The sequence below is a fragment of the Dama dama genome, chromosome 5 (assembly GCF_033118175.1).
Source record: "Dama dama isolate Ldn47 chromosome 5, ASM3311817v1, whole genome shotgun sequence".
NCBI classification, from domain to species: Eukaryota; Metazoa; Chordata; class Mammalia; order Artiodactyla; family Cervidae; genus Dama; species Dama dama.
The window spans coordinates 109,624,653-109,649,498 of NC_083685.1; the positions used below are offsets into that span (position 1 = coordinate 109,624,653).

Genomic DNA, 24,846 nt, shown 5'->3' on the forward strand with positions numbered 1-24,846 from the left:
TCGAACCAACCCCCACCCCGGTTCAGCTGGGCAGATAAGTGGTCAGAGAAAAATTCCCTGCCTCCCGGCCAGGTCTCCTGCTAAGGAAGGTCAGGTTAAGGTCTCCAGCCCAGGATGGGGAGGCGGGAGGTAGCGGGGAGACCCGGAAGGACCCAGAGTAGGCCTCCGCTGATCCTGGGGTCCGAAGGTTTGGCGTGGAGGAGCCTGGAGGCAAGGCCTGGGCTTCTGGGTCACTGAGGCACCTCTGGGCTCTGCTCACCTCCTCTCTCTGCCCGTCACACTTGGGACCACCAGGAAACGGCCCTCCTTCCCTCCCTGCAGCCTTCCTGAGGGAATAACTTGCTTAGACTCAGGGGTGGGGGTGTTGCCTCTTGGTCCCGGCTAGGCAGGTGACCCCAGGCAAGTCTGCCTGCTCGAGCCTCCATTTCCTACTTTGTTAAAGCTGTGGCAAGATGAAAGGCACCAAGAATCAGGTGTCGTGCTCAGTAATCAAGAGGGTGCCCATGGGCCTGACTGCTGGTTCTCATCACGGCCTGTGTCCCTGGCCTTCCGGGTGCCCTTTGCTTTGCCCACTCAGCCACGCCCTCTCCTCCTCCCCCGCGCCCTCCTCCCTATGTGCCAGCCTCCTGTCGCAGGCGCTGCTGCTCTGGGGGCAGGGCTGTCCCCGCAAGCCCTTGGACTGGCCCGCTCGCTGGGGACGAGAGCCAGGCTCCGCCCGGTGGCACCTTGGAGCTGGCAGCCCCCAGAGCTCTATTGGTAAGGCCACTGTGAACAGAAAGTGAGGAAAACAAGGCCCAGAGTGGGTGGACACCGCCCCCTACCCACAGCCTCCTTATGGCTGATTTGGGGGCTGGAGCCAGAACTGGCTGCCACCCACTGGAACCGCTGGGGTCCCATCTCACCCCAGCTGAGGGGTGGGGTAGAGTCGGGGGCCGCCTCCCCCCTCGCTCGTGTCCAGGATTCCAGGGATGGAATTAACTTCTGGTGCCCCTGCCGGTGGGGTGGTGGCAGTTGGGAGCCAGACCTTTGGGGGCAGGTGCCCGAGGACACGGCACTGTCCCTTTTGCTTGAGGGTCACGGTCGGGGGTGTGACGTGCCCTTGAGCCCAGGCAGAGGAGAGCAGCGGGGACAGGACCTGACGGCCTGGTACAGCGCCCAGAGGGGCCTTGGTTCCTACTGTTTGCCGCTCTGTTTACAGACAAGCCGCTGTCCTCCCTGGGCGAGGGGAAGGGGTGGGGCAGACGGCGAGTGCCAAGGTGGCACGAGGCTGGGCATGTGCCTGGTCACGGATAGTGTCTGAGGAGTGTCTCACACCTGGAGGTGTCACTCTGAGGACCCCCGCCGCCACCGGAGCATCTTGATCTCTTCTGAAGCTGACCTCTGACCTGGGGGCAGCCAGAATCCGGGTACCCCCCCAGCCCCGCCCTGGGCCCAGAGTCCCCCATCAGTGAGTCTTGGCTCTGCTTATAGCATCTGACGGCAGAGGGGCTGAAAATAGCCCCTGAGAGAGGGGGAGGAGGGGGCTATTTAAAGGGCCTGGGAGGAGGAGAGCCCAGAGGGAGTGAGCAGTCATCATGGCCACTTCAGAGCTGAGCTGCCAGCTGGCGGAGGAGAACTGTGAGCGCCGAGAGGCCTTCTGGGCTGAGTGGAAGGATCTGACGCTGTCCACACGGCCTGAGGAGGGGTGAGTGCTGGCCAGCCAGGGGGTCCCCCATCCTCTCCCTCAGAGCACCCTTCCTGAGACTCATGAGGCCAGACCACAAAGCCCAGGGGAGGTTTTGGGGGGTGGGGGCCAGGAGAGTGCCTGCTGGGGGGAGTGGAGTCGCCCCTCCGGCACCCCAGGTCCTGGCAGCCCCAGGGAGCTTGCCGGCCAGCCGGTGCGTGGCGGGCAGCCGTTCTCGGCTTCAGTGTCCCTGCCCCTCTCCTTCCAGTTGCTCCCTGCATGAAGAGGATGCCCAGCGGCACGAGACCTACCACCGGCAGGGGCAGTGCCAGGCGCTGGTGCAGCGTTCCCCCTGGCTGGTGATGCGGATGGGCATCCTCGGCCGTGGGCTGCAGGAGTACCAGCTGCCCTACCAGCGGGTGCTGCCCCTGCCCATCTTCACCCCCGCCAAGGTGGGCGCCGCCAAGGAGGAGCGCGAGGAGACCCCCATCCAGCTGCGGGAGCTGCTGGCCCTGGAAACCGCCCTGGGAGGCCAGTGCGTGGACCGCCAGGACGTGGCCGAGATCACCAAGCAGCTGCCTCCCGTGGTGCCCGTCAGCAAGCCCGGCACCCTTCGTCGCTCCCTGTCTCGCTCCATGTCTCAGGAGGCACAGAGGGGCTGAGAGGGACGGTGACTTGGGCTCCACTGTGCCTGCCCTGGGCTGGGCCCTTCCTGGCTAGGACCATGGAGGGGAGCTGCTGGTCACGGATGCTTCGTAGTTTGCCCAGAGTTGGGGGCTAGGGGAGGAGGGAGCCAGAGGCCAGGAGGCCTGGATCTCCTGAGTTCCCGGAGGGAGGGGAGCGGACGATGGGCACAAAAGGTGAAGAGCTGGGGGCCAGCACAGCCAAGTACCCCCAGTCCCAGGAGGAAGGGCAGGAGAAGCTGATGAGGGCAAGAGGTCCCTGAGAGGAGTGACCCCAGTCCAGATTTCAGCTTCAGAGAAGGATGAAGAAAAACTGTAAGAGGATCTGGAGTGCTCTGGGAAGGAGACTGGAGGGAGGGGGACGTGAACAGGGCAGAGGCAGGGTGGAGCCCCCAGCACCCTCTGTTAGTGCTGCAATAAACGCTCAATCACATGCCAGAGTTTCGTCTCTTTCCTTCTGGTTGAGGGGCCCACCCATTGGTGTACACCTCCCCCCCCCATGCTCACTTCTAGGAACAGGCCCTGCATCTCAGCTAAATATGGCAGAATTAGTGGGTCACCCCATGCTTGCAGGGAGGGGCTGTCGGGACAGCAGTAAACGGCGGCTATGTGTCCAGTCCCCCTGACTGCCGTGGGCCCTGGCCTCTGCCTCTAGCCCTCTGGCACTGTGCAGTGCCCAGGAGGCCAGTTGGCATCCAGGGTTTGTTGAAATGATCTCATGGAGAATAAGGAGGGGGCTGGCACCAGGACTGTTCTTAGCTGTGCCAGGGTGTGGTTGGGGTCAGGGACCCCAGGGCTGACCTCTTTCTTGGTTCTGAATCCAGACGGAATCAGTCCTTGGCTGGGGTCAGGTGTTCCACCCTCCCTGGCCTAGGAGCCCAAGGTGGGTTGTTGGGAGCAGGGTGTGTGTGTAGGGGGTCAGGCTCCTGTCTGACCTCTGCAGCTGTTGTGGTAACTCATGCCTCAGACTGGCTGCCTGGCCCAACTGGAAGACACTTTCTCTTGGACAAGGTGTGGGGGGGCGGGTGGCACGGAGGAGGCCTGGGCCCCATCTTGGCAGGGGCTGGTAGCCTACCCAGGGTGGAGAGGCACTATACTTGGTCAGAGGGGGGTCCTACTTCAGGAAGACCATGGAGATGGCCTCCGCAGAATCCACTTGCTATTTGGGGGGATAGGAGGGGAGAACCTGGCATCTTGACAGTCTGGTACCTGGAGTGCCAAGCAATCTGCAGGCCTGGCCTGGTCCTGCTCGCCCAGAGCGGGCTGGAGTGTGGGCTGTGAGATGAGAGGGGTCAGACTCCAGACCAGGCGACACACCTAATCCCTTGGCGTCCGGGGCTGGGCTCGCGTCCCCTGGTAGCCCTGGCAGCCTGGAGAATGTACCCTGTGCCCTTCCGTCCTCACCTGGGCCCCTGGCCCTAGACGTGACGGGAACATCATGAGCCCGCAGGGCCTGCAGGGAGGCCGGGCTGTTCTCTCCGCTGCGCGCATTAGCCCCACTCGCCTCCCCTATCGTCACTGCCATCTGACGGGCGGGGTCTACCGAGACCGTGGGGAGGCCAGAACGGACTGTCCTTTCTGGAGTCAGGGTGGGGCGCGGGTGGGGCGGGGGTGGGGACGGAAGAGAGGCCTGGAGGAGGGGAGCTGGGGAGACCTTACTAAGAAAGGGGGTGGATGTTGGAAAGGGTGTCCCAGAGATGGGGAGCCTGGCGGGGAACTGGGCCCTTGGTGGAGAGCGCTGGGAGCTGGGAACTGGGGACAGGGCTAACTTGAACCCTGGCAAAAGAGAAGGGAAGGGATGCCAGGCAAAAGGGGTGAATGCGGGGCTGGAGAAGAGCAACGTGGAGGTGCTGGGACTGGTGGCTGCGAGGGTCTGTAGAGTCTGGGGGTAGGAAGCTGAGGGGCAGGGCGCAGGAGCTGGTCTTGGAGGGCAGGTGAGGCAAAGAGTGAAGGGCAGCCGGGAGCAATGGTGGAGCAGGGGCGGGGACGGATGCTCCCCTCCATCCCACCCCCGTGTGTCTGCTGCAGGGACACTAAAGGAGATGGATGGGATAGGGAAGACGCAGCGCGTGGCCCCAGGCAGCTCATCGCTCAGCCGCCGCCCCCGCACCGGAGGGGCCAGGGCGGGCGAGCGGGGGTCGCGCCGCAGATAAAGGCGAGCGGGGCTCAAGGGCGGCCGCGGCAGCAGCATGAGCGGGACAGACTGGAGCCAGGCGGCGGGCGCGGTGCCCAACTCAGACCCAGGCCTGGCGGCGGTCGCCTCGGCCTACCAGCGCTTTGAGCCCCGCTCCTACCTTCGCAACAACTACGCGCCGCCGAGGGGGGACCTGAGCTGCCCCGACGGCGTCGGGCCTTGGAAGCTGCGCTGCTTGGCTCAGACCTTCGCCACCGGTGAGCGCGGGGGAAACAAGACAAAAGGTCATCAGGGAACCAGAGGGGCAGCACGCGAGAACTCTCAGAACTGAGAGGAAAGGTGGGAAAGGCGGAACGCTGGGGGCAGGGGGAGGAGAGGCGCTGCCAGGCCTCTGAGATTTCCCCCAACTTAATCCTCACTGGTAGGCAGAGTTTATGGTTGTGGAACCTGAGTCTCAGAGAGGTTAAGTTCATTTCCCAAGCTAAGTCAGCCGAAGCTGGAGCCAGGACTCAGACCCGGGTCCGTCTAACTCCAGAACTAGTGCTTTTTCCAGATAGAGACCCACTTAACACCAGGAGAAAGAACAGAGAGAAGGGGCAAAGAAGCAGGAAAGGGAGGCAGTGACTGAGGCTGGGGGCTGCAGGCCTAGCACCAGGGCTCGCTTCCTCTGCCCACCCAGGGGAGGTGTCTGGCCGCAGCCTCATTGACGTCGGTTCAGGCCCCACTATATACCAGCTGCTCAGCGCCTGTGCCCACTTTGAGGACATCACCATGACAGATTTCCTAGAGGTGAACCGCCAGGAGCTGAGGCTCTGGCTGCGAGAAGAGCCTGGGGCTTTCGACTGGAGCGTGTACAGCCAGCATGTCTGTCTCATCGAGGGCAAGGGGTAAGGGCTGAGGGTGAGGGTTGGTAGGGGGTTTCCCGGGAGTGACTGGTGGGAGGCAACAGAGAACTGCCTCTGGACCCGGAACCCTGGTCCTGACCCTGCCTTCTGCCCCTCAAACAGGGAATCCTGGCAGGAGAAGGAGCACCAGCTGAGAGCCAGGGTGAAGAGGATCCTGCCCATCGACGTGCACCAGCCCCAGCCCTTGGGCGCTGGAAGCCTGGCACCCCTGCCTGCCGATGCCCTGGTCTCTGCCTTCTGCCTGGAGGCTGTGAGTCCGGACCTGGCCAGCTTCCAGCGGGCCCTGGACCACATCACCACACTGCTGAGGCCTGGGGGGCACCTCCTCCTTATTGGGGCCCTGGAGGAGTCATGGTACCTGGCTGGGGAGGCCAGGCTGGCGGTGGTGCCCGTGCGTGAGGAGGAGGTGAGGCAGGCCCTGGTGCGGAGTGGCTATGAGGTGAGGGATCTGCTCACCTACACCATGCCTGCCCACCTTCGGACGGGTGTAGATGATGTCAAGGGCATCTTCTTCACCTGGGCCCAGAAGAAGGTGGGGGTGTGAGGCCCCTGTGCACACAGGGCCAGTGGCCCTCACCCACCTAGATTCCCCGTTGTCTGCAGCGCCTCTAATAAAGAAATAAGTCCCTGTCAGTTGGTGTAGGTGCAATCTGTGGCTCCCCGGGGAAGGGCTCTGTCTCGTGCTGTGGGGGTATGGGAGGCATCGGCCCTGGTCTTTTCCTCCCAGAAGCTTCCAGAAAGGTCAGTTTCTGTACACTCGTTCTTCCCAAACTAAGGCAGGCCAGGGTCACAGGGAGCTCTTTCAGCATCTGCTGTGTGCCCTGCACCTGCTCGGTCCCTTCCGTCCCCACACTCAGCAGTACCCTCCTTGCAGGTGAAGCTCAGAAAGGTTAAGAACCAATAAACAGTAGTGGAGCTCAGTGGAACCCAGAAGGGGAGGCAGATGTAAATGGAACTTGTGGCCAGTGGAGTTACCATCCAGTCACAAAGACCCAGAGATGGGAGGGGAGAAAAACAGGCACCAGTGGGACAGGAGCTCCATCCATATCTGCTGTTGCCCTGAATCGAGTTCCTGCCATCCCAACTCCCATGTTCCTAGCTAGAGACCCCCCTGCCCCACTGCTGCTTCCAGCCAGCTCTGTCTTCTTCCCTCCAGCCCATCCTACTCACAGAAATGAGCTGGAAAACAGCAGGTGAGGCTGAGAGTTGGTTTATTAAGAATGTCCCTTGCCACCCTCCTCACCTTAAAATAGTTCTTAGTATCAAAAGAAGTTAACGCAGGCCACCCAAGTCCCTGAGGTTGGAGTCCTAGCTCAGTGCCCTTATCCCCACAGAGGGAAGAGGAGCAGACTCCCTGCTCCAATCAGAGACGGCCGTAGGATGGAAAGTTTCTGGAGCTCCACGGTCTATCCGCGTGGAGCAGGAATGTGCTATGGCTGCTGGCAGCTGGCAGGGGTCACCTTTACCACGGCATAGGCACAGCAATGCCCCTGCCTGCTTCTGGGAAGACCAGAGACCACAGCCAGCCACGGTCTTCTCCCCCCTTCCCCCAGATTGCCCCTTACTACCCCCCTCACCCTGGGTCAGGAAGTGGGAAAGGGGCTTAGCAGGCAGGGCGCTGCAGTAGGGGATGGCGAACTATGTCTAGGCAAGGAGGATCCCCATTTTCCTTCCTCCCTCTGCCTCCCAAGGGGCTGCTTCTGGGGGTGATTGAGTTCTTGAGTTGTGTGGCAGCCCTATGAGGTTTGTAAAGAGAGGGAGTGCAAAAGAAAGGAACACATATACACACATGCAGCCTGGACACCCTTACCCCTGCCAGCGCTTGAGGACATCCTGGCTCTCTGCCTGGCCTGCGCCGTGTGCAGAGCTGGTGTTCGGCCAATGGTTGCCCACATGATTTGGTCCCCCCCACCCCTACTCACACTCCCTTGCACTCACGTTCAGTCTCTGCACAGTCCCCTAACCCACACTAACCACCTGCCCTCCAACACACACACTTCAGAACCACTCACACACATCCACACTTTCTGCCCTGCGACAAGGCCAGTGCTCACCACCCCACCCGGCATCCCACACACCCCAGATCTGTGTCTACCACCCCATCAACCTACACACTCGGTCTCCCTCACACATTCATGTGTGGGCTCCCAACCAGAACAGCAGCTCAGGGGCCACAGGGATTCCTGTCCTACGCTCTCTGGGGTCCTGGCTCCAAAGAGGGAGCGTGGTGAGGCCTCCCGGGGGTCTGACTGGGGCAAGGCTGAGTGAGACTGCCCCCCAATCCCTACAGCTTACTTCCTCTAGATCCCATGAGATCTGCTGGGAAACTTGGGCAGCCGAAGAGCAAGCGTCTACTGCCACCTAGCGGTGCCCCGAGGGAGGCATGGGGGTAACAGAAGGGGCCTCACTGTATCCCCAAAGGCTGTGGTACCTGCTCTCCCAACCAGGCAGAGGGTGCTGGGAACCACCCTGGCAGTGAGGGGTTGTGAGGAGGAGGCTGACAGGGACGGAGAGACAGCCTCCTCTCGGTGGAGCTAAGAACACAGTTCCAGTCCAGCTCAGCTCCAGGGACCAGAGGGGTTGCCCATTTTCTAGCCCCAGATATTATAAGGCCAGGTCTGCTGGGAGGCCAAGACCTGTAGAGGTCATGTGGGGGCTGAGCAAGGGGTGGGCAGGTTACATGATTCTGGCCCCACACCCTTCATGTCCAAGTTCAAGATGCTGAAAGGAAAACAAATCATCTCAAGGACTTCGGGGGAGAAGGGGAGCCAGCAGGGACAGAAAGGATTCTCAAGAGGGCAGATCCGCTTCTGAGACCTTCAGTCCAGCTTGACCTTGGCCTCTGACTCCTTCAGCAGGTAGAGGCTGTCATCTTCTAGAAAGCTAAGGGCGGAGGGCGGAGAGGGGAGCCCACTGAGGTAAGGCACAGCTCGAGAGCGTCCCCTGGGGGCAGGGGCGCGTGATGCAGGCAAGCTGGCCTGGTGGGGGGGGTGACAGGTGCAGAGAGGCCTCTGAGAAGCAGGAAAGGGAGGGCACAGAGGAGGTGAGTGCTGGGCAAGGAGAGGCACCCACCTGAAGAAGAGGACGTGAACGGGGATGGTGCTGATGTGCCAGATGGCATGGGCATCCAGGACCCAGAAGAGAGGCGGGAAGTCCAGCAGCTCGAGCAGGGACAGCCCCTGCAGCAGCAGGACCACCGCCACGCACTTGTGCACGTGCGGCAGCCGGTGGTTCCGCAGGCACCAGGCTAGCCACCATGCTGCATTCACCAGGCCTGGGCGCGGGCAGGGGTGGGGGGAGGCTCACTCCCTGGACCTCCTTCCCTCCTCCCCAAGTCTCCCCTCTGTGACCCCAGAGCCACCCTCAGGAGCCTCCCCCGCAACCACCCCTCTCTCCCACCCCCAATTCTTCCCTCTTCCTTCACCCTCAGGGTCTCTCTAGAACCTCCTTCTCTGGAGACAGCACCAAGGCCCACCTCCACCCCGAGCCAGCAGTTCCGCAGGCGGCCCAGCCCTCCCCAGAGCCCGTCCTGCTCACCCATCGCCACGTTGACGGCCATATTGTAGCCGTAGTCGAAGCGGACGAGACTCAGGTAGGAGACGTGCGCCGTCAGCATGAGCAGCAGGAGGGCCCGGAAGGCACTGGCCACGGCCGGGCGCTGCAGTCCCACGGTCCTGCCCCGCCACCCAGAGCTGCTCAGACCGAGTGACCAGTCCCCACGGCAGCATGCTCTGAGGCACCCCCTCACCCCAGCAGCCATGCAGGGGAGCCAGGCCAGCAGGGCAGGCTTCCAATCCCCGGGGGGGCAGCCTGTGACCATGTGCTACATATAGCTCCTTGGAAAGAGCCAGGGCGCCCCCCATCCCATCACGGAGTCCCCTCCAGACCCATCTGGATGCTCTGTGCATGCGTGATGAAAGCCCTGGGGGAACAGCACCCCCAGGGAGGAGACTGGTGACCCCATTCCGCCCCCAGGGCCTGATTCTGCCCCCAGAGCAGCCAGGACGGACGGGCTCACCTGACACAACAGAGATAGACTGAGTGCAGGATGACGGAGGAGGCACAGAAGTAGTCCATTTTCTGAGGGCAAGGAGAGCTGGATGAGGGACCAGCGTGAGGGGGGCAGGCCGCGGACAAGGCTTCACGGAAGGCAGGGCCCGGAGAAGACCCACCAGGGATGGGGGTGGTGAACAGCCAGCCAGAGTCTAATGTGGGAGTCCCAGGCCTATGGCCAGTGGGGATGTCTCATGCTCCTTTCCTCTATCGCTGTTTTATGTCTGAATTCAATAGACTAACCCTTGTATTCACATTATACAATTAAAAAAAAAAAATGTACTCAGCAGCAAGGGTTTAGAGGTGTGCCGGCCAAGACTCCAGAATGGAAGAGCGTGTGCAGGCTTCAGAGTGCAGTCTGGGTTCAACAGCTGTGGGCTTGAGTCTAGATTGCCCCCCTTCGGTGGCTGAGTGATTCTGGGCAAGTGATCTCACCTGTCAAAGGCTCAGCTGCCACATCAGCTAAGAAGAGCCAGTAATCACACCTGCCTCACAAGGGTCAAGTGAGGCTCAAGTGCACTAGTATGCTGAATAAAGCTCTGCACAAAGCAATGTTCGGTGAACCCAGTCAGTATGAGAACTAACAGCCAGGTCTGCCCCACCGCTGTCCCTGGTCCTCCGGGACTGTCCCCAGCAGAAGACGGAGTGGGAGGGCGCTCACCTCTGTGAGGTCGGTGTCCCTGGTGTGGAAGACTGTGGACCAGAACCAAGCATTGAGGGAGACCTGAGGAGAGAGGCGGCCGGTGAGCGTGGCTCCCAGGGGCGGGGAAGACCCCCCAGAGGGTTTACCTCCATCTCACTTTGGGGAAGGGGAGCTGAGAAACATGCTTCCCTGGGCCCTGAACAAACCCATGCCCCTCCACCCCCACCCAGTCTGGTCCCTCAGACTCAAGCTTCCCACCCCTGAACCCCCCCAAGGCTGCGACGCTGCAGCCTCCACAGGTTCCGGCCTGGCCTGGGAACCAGTTCCGGCAGTCAAGTTCCCTCGTTACTCAATGGCTAAGACAACAGCCCCCGGGGAACCTCACCTCCTCCCCCAACTGGCAGGTGATGACAGCCCCACCCGGGCCAGGGGAGCCAGTGACCTCAGCCTCTGGGGGCGGGAATGAAGTGGGTGGGGTGGAGGGGCTTGAGCCAGCTTGGGGTGTGTCTGGAGCAAGCAAGCAAGCAAAGGAGGGAGATCAAGCAGATCCCACTGGGGCCAAGTCTCGGAGGAGGAAGCCCAGCCTTCCCCTGGCTGGGCCGGCCCAACTCGCCAGGCCAGTGGCTGCTGCTGGGATCTGGGAGGAGCAAAGGAGCAGGGCTGGAGGGGCTGTGGTGGGCAAGGGCCCAAGGGAACGCTGGAGGCCTTTCTCCTGGAAATTAACTGCAAGGAGACAGTACAAATCATCTTGCAAATGAGCCCTCACCCTGGTGGGAGTTGGTGGTGGCATTTTTTTGCAGGGACTGCTGAAACCCAACTATCTGAAAGAAGGGTGGGCTGGGGTGGAGACACAACGCTGGGCTGGGTGGAAGGGCTGGGAAACCAGTCAAAGGAAGAAACGGCCAAGGTCTGGCCTGGAAGGCCCTGGGGATGGGGAGGGAGGCACTAGGGTGGTACAGGCCTGCCAGAGATGGGTAAAGGCCAGGAGCTGCTCACTTGGGTCCAGTGTACCAGGAAAACTGACCAGGCAGGGGCCAGAAGGAGCAGGGTGAAAAACCACTTTCCCCCTGGTATGCAGCAGGAAGGCCAGGTGGTAGGATGAGTTCCCTAACACAGGCTTGAGGGGTTTGTGAGGAAAGGGGGAGAGCAATGGGGTGGAGGCCTAAGCTCCACTGCAAAGCTTCTCAAGCCTAGAAGTCTCTGGAGGCTCAGGGAGCCTGGTGAGCCTGTCTGGCCTGGGTTCAGGGCTGACTCTTGCTGCTTCTGCTCCTCAAGACCTGGGCACAGGCCCTGCCTTTCTGGGTCCAAGCTCCCCCCGGGGACAAATCAGGGGGCCACTCCAAGTGATCCTTTGTCCCCTTTCCAGCCCTGATGTCAGGTGATTAGTCCAGGTCTTTTGAGGCCAGCCATCCTGTCCCATCCCTGGAGACTGGACCCCTTCCCCAGAGACGGTAATGGGGCTGGTCTGGAGGCTGGAAAATGGAACAGGACGAAGTCCTTCCTCAGACTCTGCTTCTGCGAAGTCTGTGATGCTCGGGTCAGAGTAGGGAGAGAAGCAGGCTCAGTGCTGGAGACGGGGCCCAGACGATCACTTGGGCCAGATCTCCCGGGCAGGCCAGACCCAGGGACACCGTTGGGGCGGGAAGTGGCCCTGAAAGCCAACGTGACGGGGAGGCAGAGGGGAGGCCGCAGGCAATGGCAGCCAGCCAGGTCTCCTCGTCACCCATGGCAGGAAGGGGGAGGTGACAGAATAAGCGCCAGCTGGAGGGCTGTGGGGGAACGCACAGGGCTTCGCTCTACGGGGCAGGGACTGGGGTTGTTTGGTCCCCTGTCCAACTGCCTCCCCGGGGTGCCTTCCACTTACGGAGACCCACCTGAAGCCTGGACTCTGCACCCTTAAAGATCCCCTTTCCCCTGGGGAGTGTCTCATTATGGGGGACTCCTCTTCTGACCCTCTCCTCAGACTTGGGAGACTGTCATTAAGAGTGCAGGCCCTAGGGTCAGACTGCCAAGGTTCAAATCCTGCCTCTGCATTTCCTGTGTGTCCTTGGGTAAGTTATTTAGCCTTGTTGGGCCTCAGTTTCCTCATCTGTAAAATGGGAACAATCATAGTATTGGTAAGGATTTAACGAACAAAACAAGTACAGTGTACAACGCAGTGCTCAGGGCAGGCAGGGCCACACATTGGGACTGACTTCTCCCTGCTCTGCTGACCAGTGTCGGATCCGCACACCCCTTCACAGAACCAAGGCCAAAGAGCCCACGTCTGTCTCCCACTCTCCGTGGTGGCCAGGGACGTCTAGGCTGAGAAAGGGTGGTCTCCCCAAATCTGCCTTGGCCCAGCCACAGTTCCAGGCTGGGGGCAGGATGTCTGGAGCCTCCATCATGAGATGGACTCTGGGTTCAAGTTCTGTCTCAATCCCTAAACAGCTGTGTGATCTGAAGCAAATAATAGCTTCTCTGAGCCTTAGTTGCCTCACGTACACAGCAGGGTTCAGAATAGCACCCGCTGCGTAAGAGGGTCCTAAGGACGATGTCTGCAAGATCCCAGGCACAGCGAAACCACTCAGTAAGTGGTGGCTATTCCTGGGCCTGGCACACAGTAGGTAGCCCAGAAATATCTGTTTTTCCTTCATCATGTCCAGGGACTGACCCCCACCACCACCCTTCCTCACAGGTCACAATGTTCCAGGGAAAACCACGGAGCCCCAGGGTCTCTTGGTCCCAGAACACAGACGCCACAGTTGTAGGAAGAGCCCCCTCCTCCCTGCTCCTGAGCGATGACCCCACCAGGATGCACTGAAGGGAGGTTACTTCTCTTCGCTCAGAGTTTGTCATTAAGACTCAAGGTTAGGAACAGAAGGATGTGAAGGACAGGAGGGCCCAAGTGTACGGCTGCTCCCAGGCTCCTCGGCCAAGCCTGAGTAGAATGGGGGAGCCGGGGGTGGGGGGTGGTAACTGGCCAATCAGACAGGCCAGGAGGGCCATGGGCGCCAAGAACTTTGCATAAACACTGGGGAAAGGGGGAGGCCAGGGGCAGGGTGCCAACGGGGGTGGAACTGGAGGGGGACACGGCAGGCTGGGTGGAGGAGAGCAGGAGGCTGTTTCAGTCTGTTGGAAAATAAGAAAATTGAGACAAAAATATCACAGCCGTGAAACTGGTTGGATGCCAAGTGAGCCAGATCTGTCAAGAATTCGACCCCAGTGCTAAGCCCCAGTGCTCGGGGCTGTCATTGACACCGCCGCGGTGGGGACAAGTGGGTCTTTAAATAGCTCACTGTCTCAGAAGTGGGGGAGGCAGAATGTTAAATATGATGCCTGCTGCCATCCTGCCCCCCCCCAATCCCAGAGGCCTCAGGCAGGGCAAGCCAGCCCCAGTTCACTCCTGAGAGAGAAGTGGGCAAGAAGTGGATGGAGACCGGAAGAAGGGGACTTTTTCCACCATCAAAAAGGATTCCTTGATTTCCTGCTATTGCCTGTTCCACTGGTGCTTGTCTGACCGTAGGGACGTCCTTCCTGAAGTCTAGCCATCATTCTGCTGTCTCTTCTCCCAGTTTCCTCAGCAGAGGTGGGGTACAGTTAGTCCCCACCACCATAAATCATCCTGAAGAGACAGTCTGGCCTTTCCTGGCACCCCATCCTCACTCTACCCCAAGGACCTTTCCTTGTTGGATGAAGGGACAGAGAATCGGTTTAGCCTCACAGCTTTGGCAGAGAGCAGGGGTCCCCGGTTCCATGAAGTCAAAGGTCTGTGGTGGGCTCCTCCAAAGCCTGGCCGCTGCCCAGCCCAAGTCCAGGTCTAAATGTCAAGGCAAGGGTTGACTTCTTATGCCAAAGCTTCGTCAGCCCTGCTAAGTGCCAGAGAAAAAGCCGCTGAGACCCTTCCCCCTCCCCAAGACCTCACCTGGAGCAGGTGGGGGGCCTTCCCACTCCAACTCACCAAAAGGCAGGAGCCCCAGTCACTCCAGAAAACCCAGCCCACAACAAAGTCCACAGTCACAACCTCCATACAGCTTGGGATTTTTCCCTCTTGCAAATAAACACAGGACTAAAGATAGAGTGTAAAATCCACACTGGATCATCAAAGACAGTGTGGACACTGAGACTCTGTCCCTCGAGGGCCTCCTGGTGGCACAAAGTGGGGGCCCCATATCCTCAGGGTGTCCTAAGACACAGGCCGCAGGTATCTGTCCTCTCCCAACCCAGCATCACCTGCTGTATCCCTAAGGGCCCTTGTCCTGCTGGACTGCAGGACACACCTGGGAGGTATGATCCTCACCAAGACAGAAGCTGAGTGGCAGATGCCAGTGAGACGAAAGACCCCAGAATCAGGGGGGATCAAGGCGAGAGCTGTGAAGTGACCACTGGCCTCTGGGACGCGTTATGAAGATGAAGGCGGGGACTCTCTGAGGTCCCTTCAGACCAGCGTGTCTACCCAAGGAGGCTCTGAGTTTGGTTCAGAGAGTTCAGGCAGGACTGTCCTGTGATAACAGGGGCAGGGACGAGGGGGCAGTAAGGGCAGACCTCAGTGTCCCTGGAAGAACGAACACCAAGAGGAAGGGGACAAGTGAGCTCTCCTCCGTTTCCCCACCTTTCCTGCTTGCACAGCCAGGACCAAATTCGCTTCTCTGTGTGAGGCCAAAAACAGGGAGTGATGGCTCTGTCCCACCCAGTGACAGGCTGGGATGATGCCAGGCCCCAGTCTACACAAGCATTCTGGCCCCTCAGTCCGGCGCTCAGAGCCCTCTCTGCTCCATCTTTACTCCCTCATCTGCCCTTCAGCCAGCCACAGCGGCCAGGATGACCTTCCCAAGGATGCCGGTCCAGGCCCCATACTGACCAGCTTCTGCACCTTCACTCCTGCTGGGTCCGCAGCCCAGGAGGCGGGAATCCAACATCCTCTCCCTTCTGGGCACGTGTCTAAGCCTGACCAGGCCTACGGATCCCGTAGAAGGAGGTGCAGGGTCCCCTCCTCCTCGGCTTCCCCGAGAGACTCCTCACCCAGACCATGTGGTCTCCAGCTCACAGCTCGCCAGGCTCGCCCCCTGAGCCCACTTCGCCTCGGCCTCTATCCTGCCTCCCAGACTGGCCGGAGCTGCACCTCCCACCCAGCTGAGCTCCTTGGGATGGGGGCTTCAGCCACCACAAGCGCTAACCCCTGTCTCTACCCACAGCAGATACCCACTAAACATGCAGCACCTCACGTGGAGACAGCCCAGAGGGGGCGAGGTGCTCAGGCCCTGGAGTCAGACAGCCCCGGGGGCCAGCCTGTCTCCACTAGTCACCATCCTGTGAGCTGACAACTCTGGGCATGTTTCCCTGCTCTGAGCCTTCCACAGGGCTTGCAGTGGTATCACGAGGATTAAATGAGAAAATGTACGTACAGAACTTAGGACCATGCCCATCATGTGATCTGAGTCCCGTAACTAATAAAGATTATGAATGTTATGGAATGGAAAGTATTAGGGAGGAGCACCATTTCCCAGAGGTTCCACAGCCTTCTTCTGGCCCTCCTTCCAGGCCCCATCCCTGAAGTCTGAGGTTTGGCCTAGACGGCCGGCACCCGACACGATCCGCTTCCCCAAGGCCCTCAGAGACCTTCAGTCTCATCTTATTTGACAGAAGCAGAATTCAGGAGAACGGCCTACTCCTTCCTATCCTTGTCCCAGGGCTCCCCCAACCACACGATGGCCTTGTGGTTTTCCACCTGTGCCTCCTTCTGTCTGCATTGCTGCCTCCTCCTCGTCTATCCAGCCATTAAGTTTTGGGGTTTCTCGGGTCTCCACTCCAGATCCCTTCTCTTCTCACGGAGCTCCCCCCGGTGATGACATCCACACTCACAGTTTCTATCACTGTCTTCTAAGCAGAAGCACAGGGCTTGTCCTTGATTCCTCATTTCTCATCTTAGGTCACCTCACAGCCAAGATGGTGTGAGTGGAAACTCTGGAGCCAGATGTCTAGATTCAAACCCTGGCTCCTGGGGCAGGTAACTTAAACTTTCCAGTCCTTGGTTTCCTTGACTGTAAACTGAGGACAATAATACTGCCTACCTCATAAGCTTTTTATGGGATTAACAAGGTTAATATTTATAAAGTGCTTAGAATGATACCTGGCACAGAGTAAGAGCTGTATATGGGTTTGTTAAAGAAATACATTAAAAATTTTTAATAATAATAAAAAAAAAAAAAGAAAAAGAAAAAAAAAAAATTTTAATGTTACCTCCAAAACATACCTCAAACACACTTCTCTTTAATACCCCTCCTTCCCCAGACCTGTGCCCCCTCTAGAGAGGGGGCCTAGCTACTGTGCCCTACACTAAAATTACCAAATAGCCCTATCATCCACTCCTGCCTCCTCCAACCTGGCGTCTACACAGAGGCAGGAACAGCAAATGTATTCCCGAAGCCCCTTCTCTGCAACCCTCATTGCTTCCTGAGGTTTTGGGAGTCAAGATCTAAAGTGTTACTATGAGGTTTTGAGAGTCAAGATCTAAAGTGTTACTATGCCTGCAGGCTCTCCACCTCTATCCATCTCCAGGCTCCACCTGCTGCCCACCCGCTTACCTGCCTCACACCCCATCCCAGCTTCTTGCCTGGTTGGCCTCCTGACGTTCATGTCCTCATATAACCTGCACTCTGCCCTGCCAGTGCGCCTTCTTCCATCATTCTGATTTGACCTCACATACCCCTTCCTCACGGAAGCCTTCTTGGATTGCCCCGTACTGGTCTAGACCCCACCACAACCCCCACAGCACTGATCTAGGCTTCACTGCACTTGTTCATAACTGACCTTTTACATTCAATAGTGTACTTATGTGACTGGTACCGGAGGGCGGGGACCCATGTGTTTTTATATGCTTTTGGATCTCTCGCACATAGTAGGTACTCAACACTTGAACACATGGCTGCTCTGATGGAAGCAAGGTGAGTGAGTGGGGGCTGTTTCCCTAAGGTTTACCGTGGTAGCTCTGATCCAGAGACATCTATTGCAACCTCTCCTGCCCTCCCCAGGGTGATTGTGGTTCATATCTGTACCACAGTCCCTGTTTCTCTCACACAGCTCCAGGCCCCAGATGCTGGCTCTTCTGACCAGCCACTCTGTGAAGCTCAGAGACCTCTCTGGATACTCAGATGGACCATATTTCAGCTTCTCCAGGGATGGTCTAAGCTCCAGATGGACTGCTGTTGCTGCCACGGCCTCTAGGCCTCGGCTGGGGTTGACAGGGCTTTGAACCCTCCACAGGGGTCCTGGAAAGACCTGTGGTCCCAGAATGCTTCTACCACCCTTCTCCCTTCTGTGTCTATAAACTGTCCTACTGGGTGTTTGAGCGGCTTCCTGCTTCAGGACGAGATCAAGGTCTCTTTCCTCTCCCCCTCCTTCTCAGACAGCCTGACCCAGGATCTTCTAGAAAGCGAAGGCCTGTTTCAGCACCTTCCCGGCTCTCCCCAGGCTGGACCACCCCACAGCTGCAGGTTTATCCCTGGAAAATTGAGGGGAAGCTAGGTGGGTAAGAATGGGGATCTAAGGCTTCCTTGTTCTTGTTTGAGGGTATAGAACAGGAATCCTGCCAGGTTACTTACCCAAGCGAAGACCACGCAGGTGGGGTACATAGGTGAGGAGGCTGGCACGGAGGTGCGGTAGCGACAGAGCATCACCAGGTTGGCCAGGCCATTGAGGAAAGAGGCCACAGCAGAAGCTGGCTCTTGGAAGCACAGGAACCGGGAGAAGGGCCACTGAAAAAGGAGCACATGGATGCGGCCTGAGGGTCAGGCAACGCCCAGTTGGCCCCACCCATCTCTGCTTGACCTGCTGCATCCCCAGGTCCCCAGCTGGCTCCTCAGCTCTGGACCTTGGCCAAAGCCTCAGGTGCGGTCCCTCTTCAGGTCAATGAGCTCCCCTGCAGTCCCTGGCTGAGAGTCATCCCTCCATCCTGGCCAGCACTCACAGCACTGGGATGACCAGGCGGGCCAGTGCTGATGGCTCAGTATGGTTGGTGGAAGCAGCACAGACCTGCCATCTAGAAGACACAAGAACTAATCCATCCTCTACCACTGACCACAGCCCTCTGAGCTTCACCTTCCTCTGTGACAAGCTGGGGAGAATAATTCTTACCAACCACAACAGTCTAGAATAAGATCTTATTGGATCAAAGGGTATCAGCAAGCTGAGCCTCTGTGCCTCACTGGGCAATCTGAGGGGGTATTTTTATTTTAAATCCAGACCCCTACTGAAGAAGCAACAGACAGCATACCAAGGGGACACTCTGGGAATTTGTCCTTGTAGAAAGGTGGGCATCTCAACCACTCTAAGCAGCCCAGCACCACTCCCTGAGGAGACCCCAAAACCTCCTAGATCTTGTTACCTCAAACCAAGAGGCAGGGACACATTTTTCCCATCTGATGATAGGAAAACCAGCATATTTTGAGAACAGGAAACACACACTCATCACCCCACACTTTGGCTTGCTTCAACAGCATGGTCCAACTAGAGGCATCTAACTCCCACCATATACTTAACCTGACGCTCCAGCTCACCTTGCCATGGAACTGAGGCACTTTGTGACCTTCCCGGAGGTAGAGGCCAACGGTGACCCACATACACTCATACTTACAGTCGTCCCGACAGGTCCAACCTGAAACAGATAAATATGGCCTGGTGAATTCCCCAGCACAGGGAGGCACAGAGATAGCCTGAAAGGGGCTCAAACCCAAACACAAGCCAAGAGGGCCTACAGGTTGGGGAAAACCAGAAGAAATCTGAAAATTCTAACTTTCTGCTTGGATGGATGAGTGATGGTGCAACATACACACAAGGGAAAGGTGCGTGTGTGCGTGTATGTGTGTGTGTGTTAGAGTGTATACTGAGCAAATAGAGATGTCTCTTCTCCTTTAACCCAAGATGGAGATTTTGGCATCTGATGGACTCATCTGTGGACATCTGGGTTCATGTTTGCTCTTCCTGAATACAGGATTTGCTTTCACTCCCCAGGGAGAAACCCTTGTTATCTTAACCCCCGCCTATGAAAATGAAGCTCAGGTTCTTCACTCTGACTTTGGAGGCCCCACATTGCCTTTTAAACTTTATTTCCCACCACTCCTTTTCAGGCACCCTGCTCCCTGAGTAAACCAAGCTGCAGGATGTGTCCATATCTACCCGGGGCCTCCACTCTCTGTTCTTTCTGTCCGGTAAACAAAGGACAGTAAAGAGAACAAACTTGCAGTCAAACAGGCCAGAACTGAAAACTCTACTAGTTACTGGCTGTGTCACTTTGAGCAGGATACCTAACCTCTCTGAGTCTCCTCATTTGTAAAAATCAGGTTAAGAGAATCAATCTCACAGGGTTGTTGTGAAAAATAACTATTTTGACACGTGTCACACAGTAAGTGCCCACTATGGCCACAGGCCTCAATTTAATGCACCTATCGGGAAGACCTTCCTCTCAGGAATGTCCAAGATAACCAGTGCCCCCAACTCTTCAAAGTCAGAAACGATTCCTTCCTCCCCTACATGCTGCTTAATCTAAGAATCCTTTGGGGCTTGAATTACCGTCTCCTTGCATTACAAGCCCCCAATGGTAGGACCCTGGTCTGATTTCAGTGTCATTCCAGTACTTTGTACCCAGAAGGCAGTAAATGCCCATTTGACTGAATAAATAAAAAGTAAACGAAGCTCCTGGCTGACAGGCTATCATCACTCTGGGGCTCCACTCACTCACACCCATAATGGACCTCAGGGAGGAAATAAGGTGCATCATTACAGAGTGGTATTAGGGGGCGGGGCCAAGATCGTTGGGCGGGGCCTACCGCGGGGGTGTGTCTTACCTGCTAGACTCATGTAGATTGGCTGGCGGGAGCGGAAGTGCTTCAGTGCACCCCCCGAGCAGTTCCGTTCTTCGCACCGGAGCAAGCAGTCGCGGTACACTGGCTCGCGGTCGCCCTGGGAGCCGCTTGCTAGCGCGGCTGCTCCAGCCAGCAGTACCAGCCGCGCAGTCCGCCCGGCCATCCTTCCACCCTGGCCCTCCGCCGGCGGAGGAGCTTAGGGGCTTTCACTTCCGGAATAAGCGGAAGTGCCTTGTGTTCTTTCATCTGCTCTCCGCCGACGTCCACCCCAGTTTAAATAAAAGTTCCCGGGTTTTTGCCGGCGCCTGCCCCGCTCTTCGCCTAAATGTTATCTGCATATAACATAGGCGACAGGGTTAGGGTAAGGGAGACACCGGGTAGGTTAAGAAGCAAAATAAAATGGTATTTTATCAACATTTGTCTTCTTCTCCAGGGTCTTTTTGTTTGAGCTAGGGCTATTTTTCTGTCCCCAGTTTAATCGGATTTCCGCACTCTAATGTACCTGGAAATGTCTATTTATCTTCCAACTCCACTGGCACCAACACTCTAGTTAAATCATCATCTGTTGTCCAGGCATCCAAAGTAGCCTCTTAACACATCCCCCTACTTCTACTTACACCCCTCCAGCCCATACTCCCATTTCCAAGCATTGACATTTGACCATATCATTCTCCTTAAAATTCTTTACTGGTTCCTACTTGCCTCAAGATAAAATCATAATTCCACAAGCCCTGCATAATCTGACTCTTGCCTGCTGATCTCCCTCATTTCTCTGCTCCAGACTTCCCTCAAGAGGCCATGGCCCTTGACCTTACCTCATCCCCTTGTCCGTATCATTCTTACTCCAGCTGATTCTTTTAGTTTCAACTGAAACACCGCTTCTAGGAGTAAATAACACGTGGAGGGTGATATAACATATGGTGGTCTCTGTTCCCAGGCAAGATTGTGGAGGGATCTTGCTGTCTTGTTTACTACTATACTGCCAGCACTAGTACAGAATTTGCCTCAGGGTAGGCCTAGCATAGATGCAAAGGAGATCACATCTATCATCAACAAATGCTAAAAAAAGAAAAATGACATTTAAGTTGAAAGAAGCCATACTAAGACTTGCAGTTGACTTTCAGTAGAAATAAAATTCAGAAGACAGTGGAGCCACATATTTAAAACACAGAAGGAAAATTAACTGTTAAAACCTAGGATTTGATATATAAAAATATATATGACTCAAAAATGAAGACTAATTATGTTTTCTGACAAACAGAAACAAAGAGAATTTGTCACTGCAGACCTTCAGTGACAGGGATACTGAAAGGTATTTTTCAAATAGAAGGAACACGTCCTCCAGTGGGAAGCATACAAAGGCAGGACGTGATAGAGTGAAGGCAGATATGTGCGTCATCTAGATGACTATGGACCACACAAAGTGATAATGAGAAAACTTTTGGGGTCATTTCTTTTGAATTTTATTAAAACTGGTTTATGGCTTCCCAGGTGGCTTAGTGGTAAAGAATTGGCCTGCCAGTGCAGGAGACACAGGTTTGATCCCTGGATCGGGAAGATCCCCTGGAGAAGGGAATGGCAACCCACTCCAGCATTTGTGCCTGGAAAATTCCATAGACAGAAGAGCCTGGCGGACTACAGTCCATGGGGTTGCAAAGAGTTGGACACGACTGAGTACACACACACACACACACACACACACACACACACACTCACAGGGGCACTTGCTAAGACCGAACATGGAGTTTTTTGGTGTTTTTGTTTGTTTAAGTGAACGAACAATATAATTCATCATAAGAATTTGGGTGCCAAAGCTGGGCTATCAAATCACCAGCATGATTCAGACTATGCTGAGATAAGAGAGATATCCTATTTCTAGAAAAATTAAGAGGAGGATCTTTGGGAATAGGAAGTGAAAGTGAAAGTGTTAGTTGCTCAGTCCTGTCCAACTCTTTCCAATCCCATGGATTGTATAACCCACTAGGCTCCTCTGTTCATGGAATTCTCCATGCAAGAATACTGTAGTGGGTAGCCATTCCTTCTTCAGGGGATCTTCCCAACCCAAGGATTGAAGCATAATTAGTGTGTGTGTACTGACTGCCTTTTCTCCTCCACTCCACTCTCTGAATTCTATTTTCTCTTTTTTAAAATTAATCAATTTATTTGGCTGAACTGGGTCTTAGTTTTGGCATGTGGGATCTAGTGCCCTGACCAGGGATTGAACCCACGGCCCCTGCACCGGGAGCTCAGAGTCTTAGCCACTGGACCACCAGGGAAGTCCCTGAATTCTACACTTTCACTCTGTCAGCAAACATTTCCTGAGCCCCTAGCCCTAGCTCCAAGGTAAGGCCCAGCTCCAGGAGGCACCATTCATATTTTATGTTCTGTGAATGGCGCTCAGGGGTGCCCCATTCACATTATATTTTCTGCAAATGGTACCTTTTTCAGTTCAATATGACATGAATAGTGTCCCCTGGAGTTGGGCACCCAGTTTGATACTGAATGGGAAACTGAAATGAACAAAACAACCACTCAGCCCTCCAGGAGCTGAATGAAAATAATGGAGTGCTAATACTATTTTGCATCTGATGGATCAGTTCTTTCTTTTTTCTCGTTCTCTTTAAAAGTTAAAACTAGTTGGAGTATAGTTTATTTACAATGTGTGATAGACTAGTTCTTTTATAATACAATATTTTATTTTGTCCTTACTATAATGCTTGGATGAATATTTTTATTAAGATTCCCACTTAAAAATGAGGAAATTTAGGATCAAAGAAGATGAAATACTGACAGAGTAAGGATTCTCCTTTTGAGAAATAGAGCTCTTAAAACTTTCAAGTTTCCAATTTAGGAAGCCTCATCCTATATTATATCAAACATCCTAAAATGTGGCAGCACGCACATTAAATAAAATTTGTAAATATATATAGCTGAATTGAGTTTCTGTAAATAGTTGACAAATTGCTTTGTTTTTAATATAGCAATTTTAATAAAATATAGCATCTTTAATAAAATATTAATTGTTTTTCTGCAGTTTTCTTATCATATTTTGGAGCTAGCATTGAAAATTTTTTCATGCCTCAAACATTTTTTGGGTCCTTGAAAATTCATGGCTATCCAATGGAGAAAACAATCCTAGATTAAAGGTGGAGAGGTCTGTCATGTTGTCCTGATGGGAGATGAGGTGTTGTTTCTTTAGGACATCTCTTTTATTTGGGGGGGGACATCTCTTGAGAATATTTCCTGCCAGAAGAAACAATTACCAGGCTTCTCCATCTCCCCACTTTTCAGCCCAGAGACCCTCCTTTCCTTGCTCAAGAGCTCTCTCACCTTAATCTGTTTCCTAACTTGGATTTGGTTTTTCATGTGAGTCACAGCCTGCAAGTCATTGATTCATTCCTTCAACTCAGGCTTATTGAGCCCTATTGGGTGTTAGCAATTGCACAGGGGAAAAAAATAGATGAATCAGAAATCCTTCCAAGTCTAGGGAAGAGAAATACAAAAGCAAACAGCAAACTGACCATATTCTTAGAATGAAAAATTTAGGGATAGCCTACAATGAGGATTTCTTTTAATTTATCAAATAGGTATTGCAGTTTACCATGTGCAAGTCTCTGGGGACAGAACAATGAACAAGGTGTCATCTTTCTCATGGTCAGAGGAGGAAGACAGGCAATAAATGAATACTAAACAAAACACCAGGATAATTTAACTGCTAATGCAAGAGCACATTGGTATGATCACGATATAGGACTGTTTAGCACTGTGCAAAATATACATACCTTTTAATCCAATAATTTGCACAGATTCTCTAACCAGCAATTTCTCTCCTAGGTATATCTACATCTACACAATCTCTAGGTATACCTGCACAAGTGCAAATGGGGTAAAGTACAAAGCTATTCAAGGCAGCATTGTTCATTATTTTCAATAGCAGAAAAAAAAGAAAAAACTAAATGTCCAGCTATAGGGAATGAATTACATAAATTGAGGGAGATCCAGATAATTACCACAGAATGCAAAATAGAAATTAATAAGAACGGGGCAGATTTATAATATCCTGACATGGAAAAACCATCATGATATTTTTGGTAAGTATAAAAAAGCAAGATACAGAACAATATGTGTGTGTCTACACATTACCTCGTGTGAGGAAAAATAAGAGTATATATATTATGTTTGTTATTTTTAGAGACTATACCTAGAAAGTGGAAATAATTGCTGCTTCTGGGGAGAGGTGGAACTGTGTATCTGGGTGACAAGGAAGTGAGAGATGTTTTTTATTCTTGTACTTTGAAAACTTTGTGCCATTTGTATGTCATCAGTTAGAAAACAGAAATAATGCAAAAACTCAGTTTCACATAGTCACAAGCACTGAGTAATATAATTGGAAAACAACCTGAATGAGGGAAGGAAGGCAAAGGAGGGAGGAGGAGGAGGCCACTTTGGATTAGGTGGTCAGAGACGTTTCTGAGAAAGTGACATTTGAGCTGAAACCCGCTTGACCAGAAGAAACCAGCCCTGGTAACACCTGGGGGCAGATTGTTCTAGGCTGAGGGAACAGCCAGTGCAAAGGCCCTAAGGCAGGAACAAGCTTGGCATCTTTGAAAAACAGAAAAGAAAGCTGCATGACTGGAAGGCTCTGAGACCGAAGTGAAGACCAGAGACCAGGTTCTGGCAGGTCTCAGGTCAAGGTGAAGAGTTTAGGCAACAGGAAGTCATTAGGAGGTGTTTTAGCACTGGAGCTAATGAAATGATCTGATTTATGTCGAAAACATTTACTTTGGTATTGTGTGGGAGAAAGGAAGGATTGAAAGGGGGCAAGATCCAAGATCAGAGACCCATGCTTTTGCCTATGGAACTGATGGAAGCTTAGACCAGCTGGTGCTGGCATTGGGAAAAGCTTAGATGAATTGGAAGAGGAAT

General features: G+C 54.8%; 3 protein-coding genes across 3 annotated transcripts; 2 read left to right on the top strand and 1 right to left on the bottom strand.

Annotated features, from left to right (window-relative positions):
* The first annotated feature begins 30 nt into the window (after nucleotides 1-30).
* Nucleotides 31-2,769, top strand: TCAP (titin-cap). Its single transcript, XM_061143910.1, has 2 exons — nucleotides 31-1,684; nucleotides 1,932-2,769. The coding sequence occupies exons 1-2, from the start codon at nucleotides 1,575-1,577 to the stop codon at nucleotides 2,323-2,325; spliced, it is 504 nt and encodes a 167-aa protein (XP_060999893.1). The 5' UTR covers nucleotides 31-1,574; the 3' UTR covers nucleotides 2,326-2,769.
* Nucleotides 2,770-4,535: 1,766 nt separating this feature from the next.
* Nucleotides 4,536-5,971, top strand: PNMT (phenylethanolamine N-methyltransferase). The gene is made up of 3 exons (XM_061141128.1): nucleotides 4,536-4,737; nucleotides 5,160-5,367; nucleotides 5,488-5,971. The coding sequence occupies exons 1-3, from the start codon at nucleotides 4,536-4,538 to the stop codon at nucleotides 5,927-5,929; spliced, it is 852 nt and encodes a 283-aa protein (XP_060997111.1). The 3' UTR covers nucleotides 5,930-5,971.
* Nucleotides 5,972-6,579: 608 nt separating this feature from the next.
* PGAP3 (post-GPI attachment to proteins phospholipase 3) lies at nucleotides 6,580-20,147 on the bottom strand. The gene is made up of 8 exons (XM_061143911.1): nucleotides 19,903-20,147; nucleotides 18,616-18,713; nucleotides 17,662-17,814; nucleotides 10,100-10,162; nucleotides 9,404-9,465; nucleotides 8,923-9,059; nucleotides 8,458-8,659; nucleotides 6,580-8,268 (listed from the first exon to the last, which is right to left on the bottom strand). The coding sequence occupies exons 1-8, from the start codon at nucleotides 20,081-20,083 to the stop codon at nucleotides 8,205-8,207; spliced, it is 960 nt and encodes a 319-aa protein (XP_060999894.1). The 5' UTR covers nucleotides 20,084-20,147; the 3' UTR covers nucleotides 6,580-8,204.
* Between the last annotated feature and the right edge of the window lie 4,699 nt (nucleotides 20,148-24,846).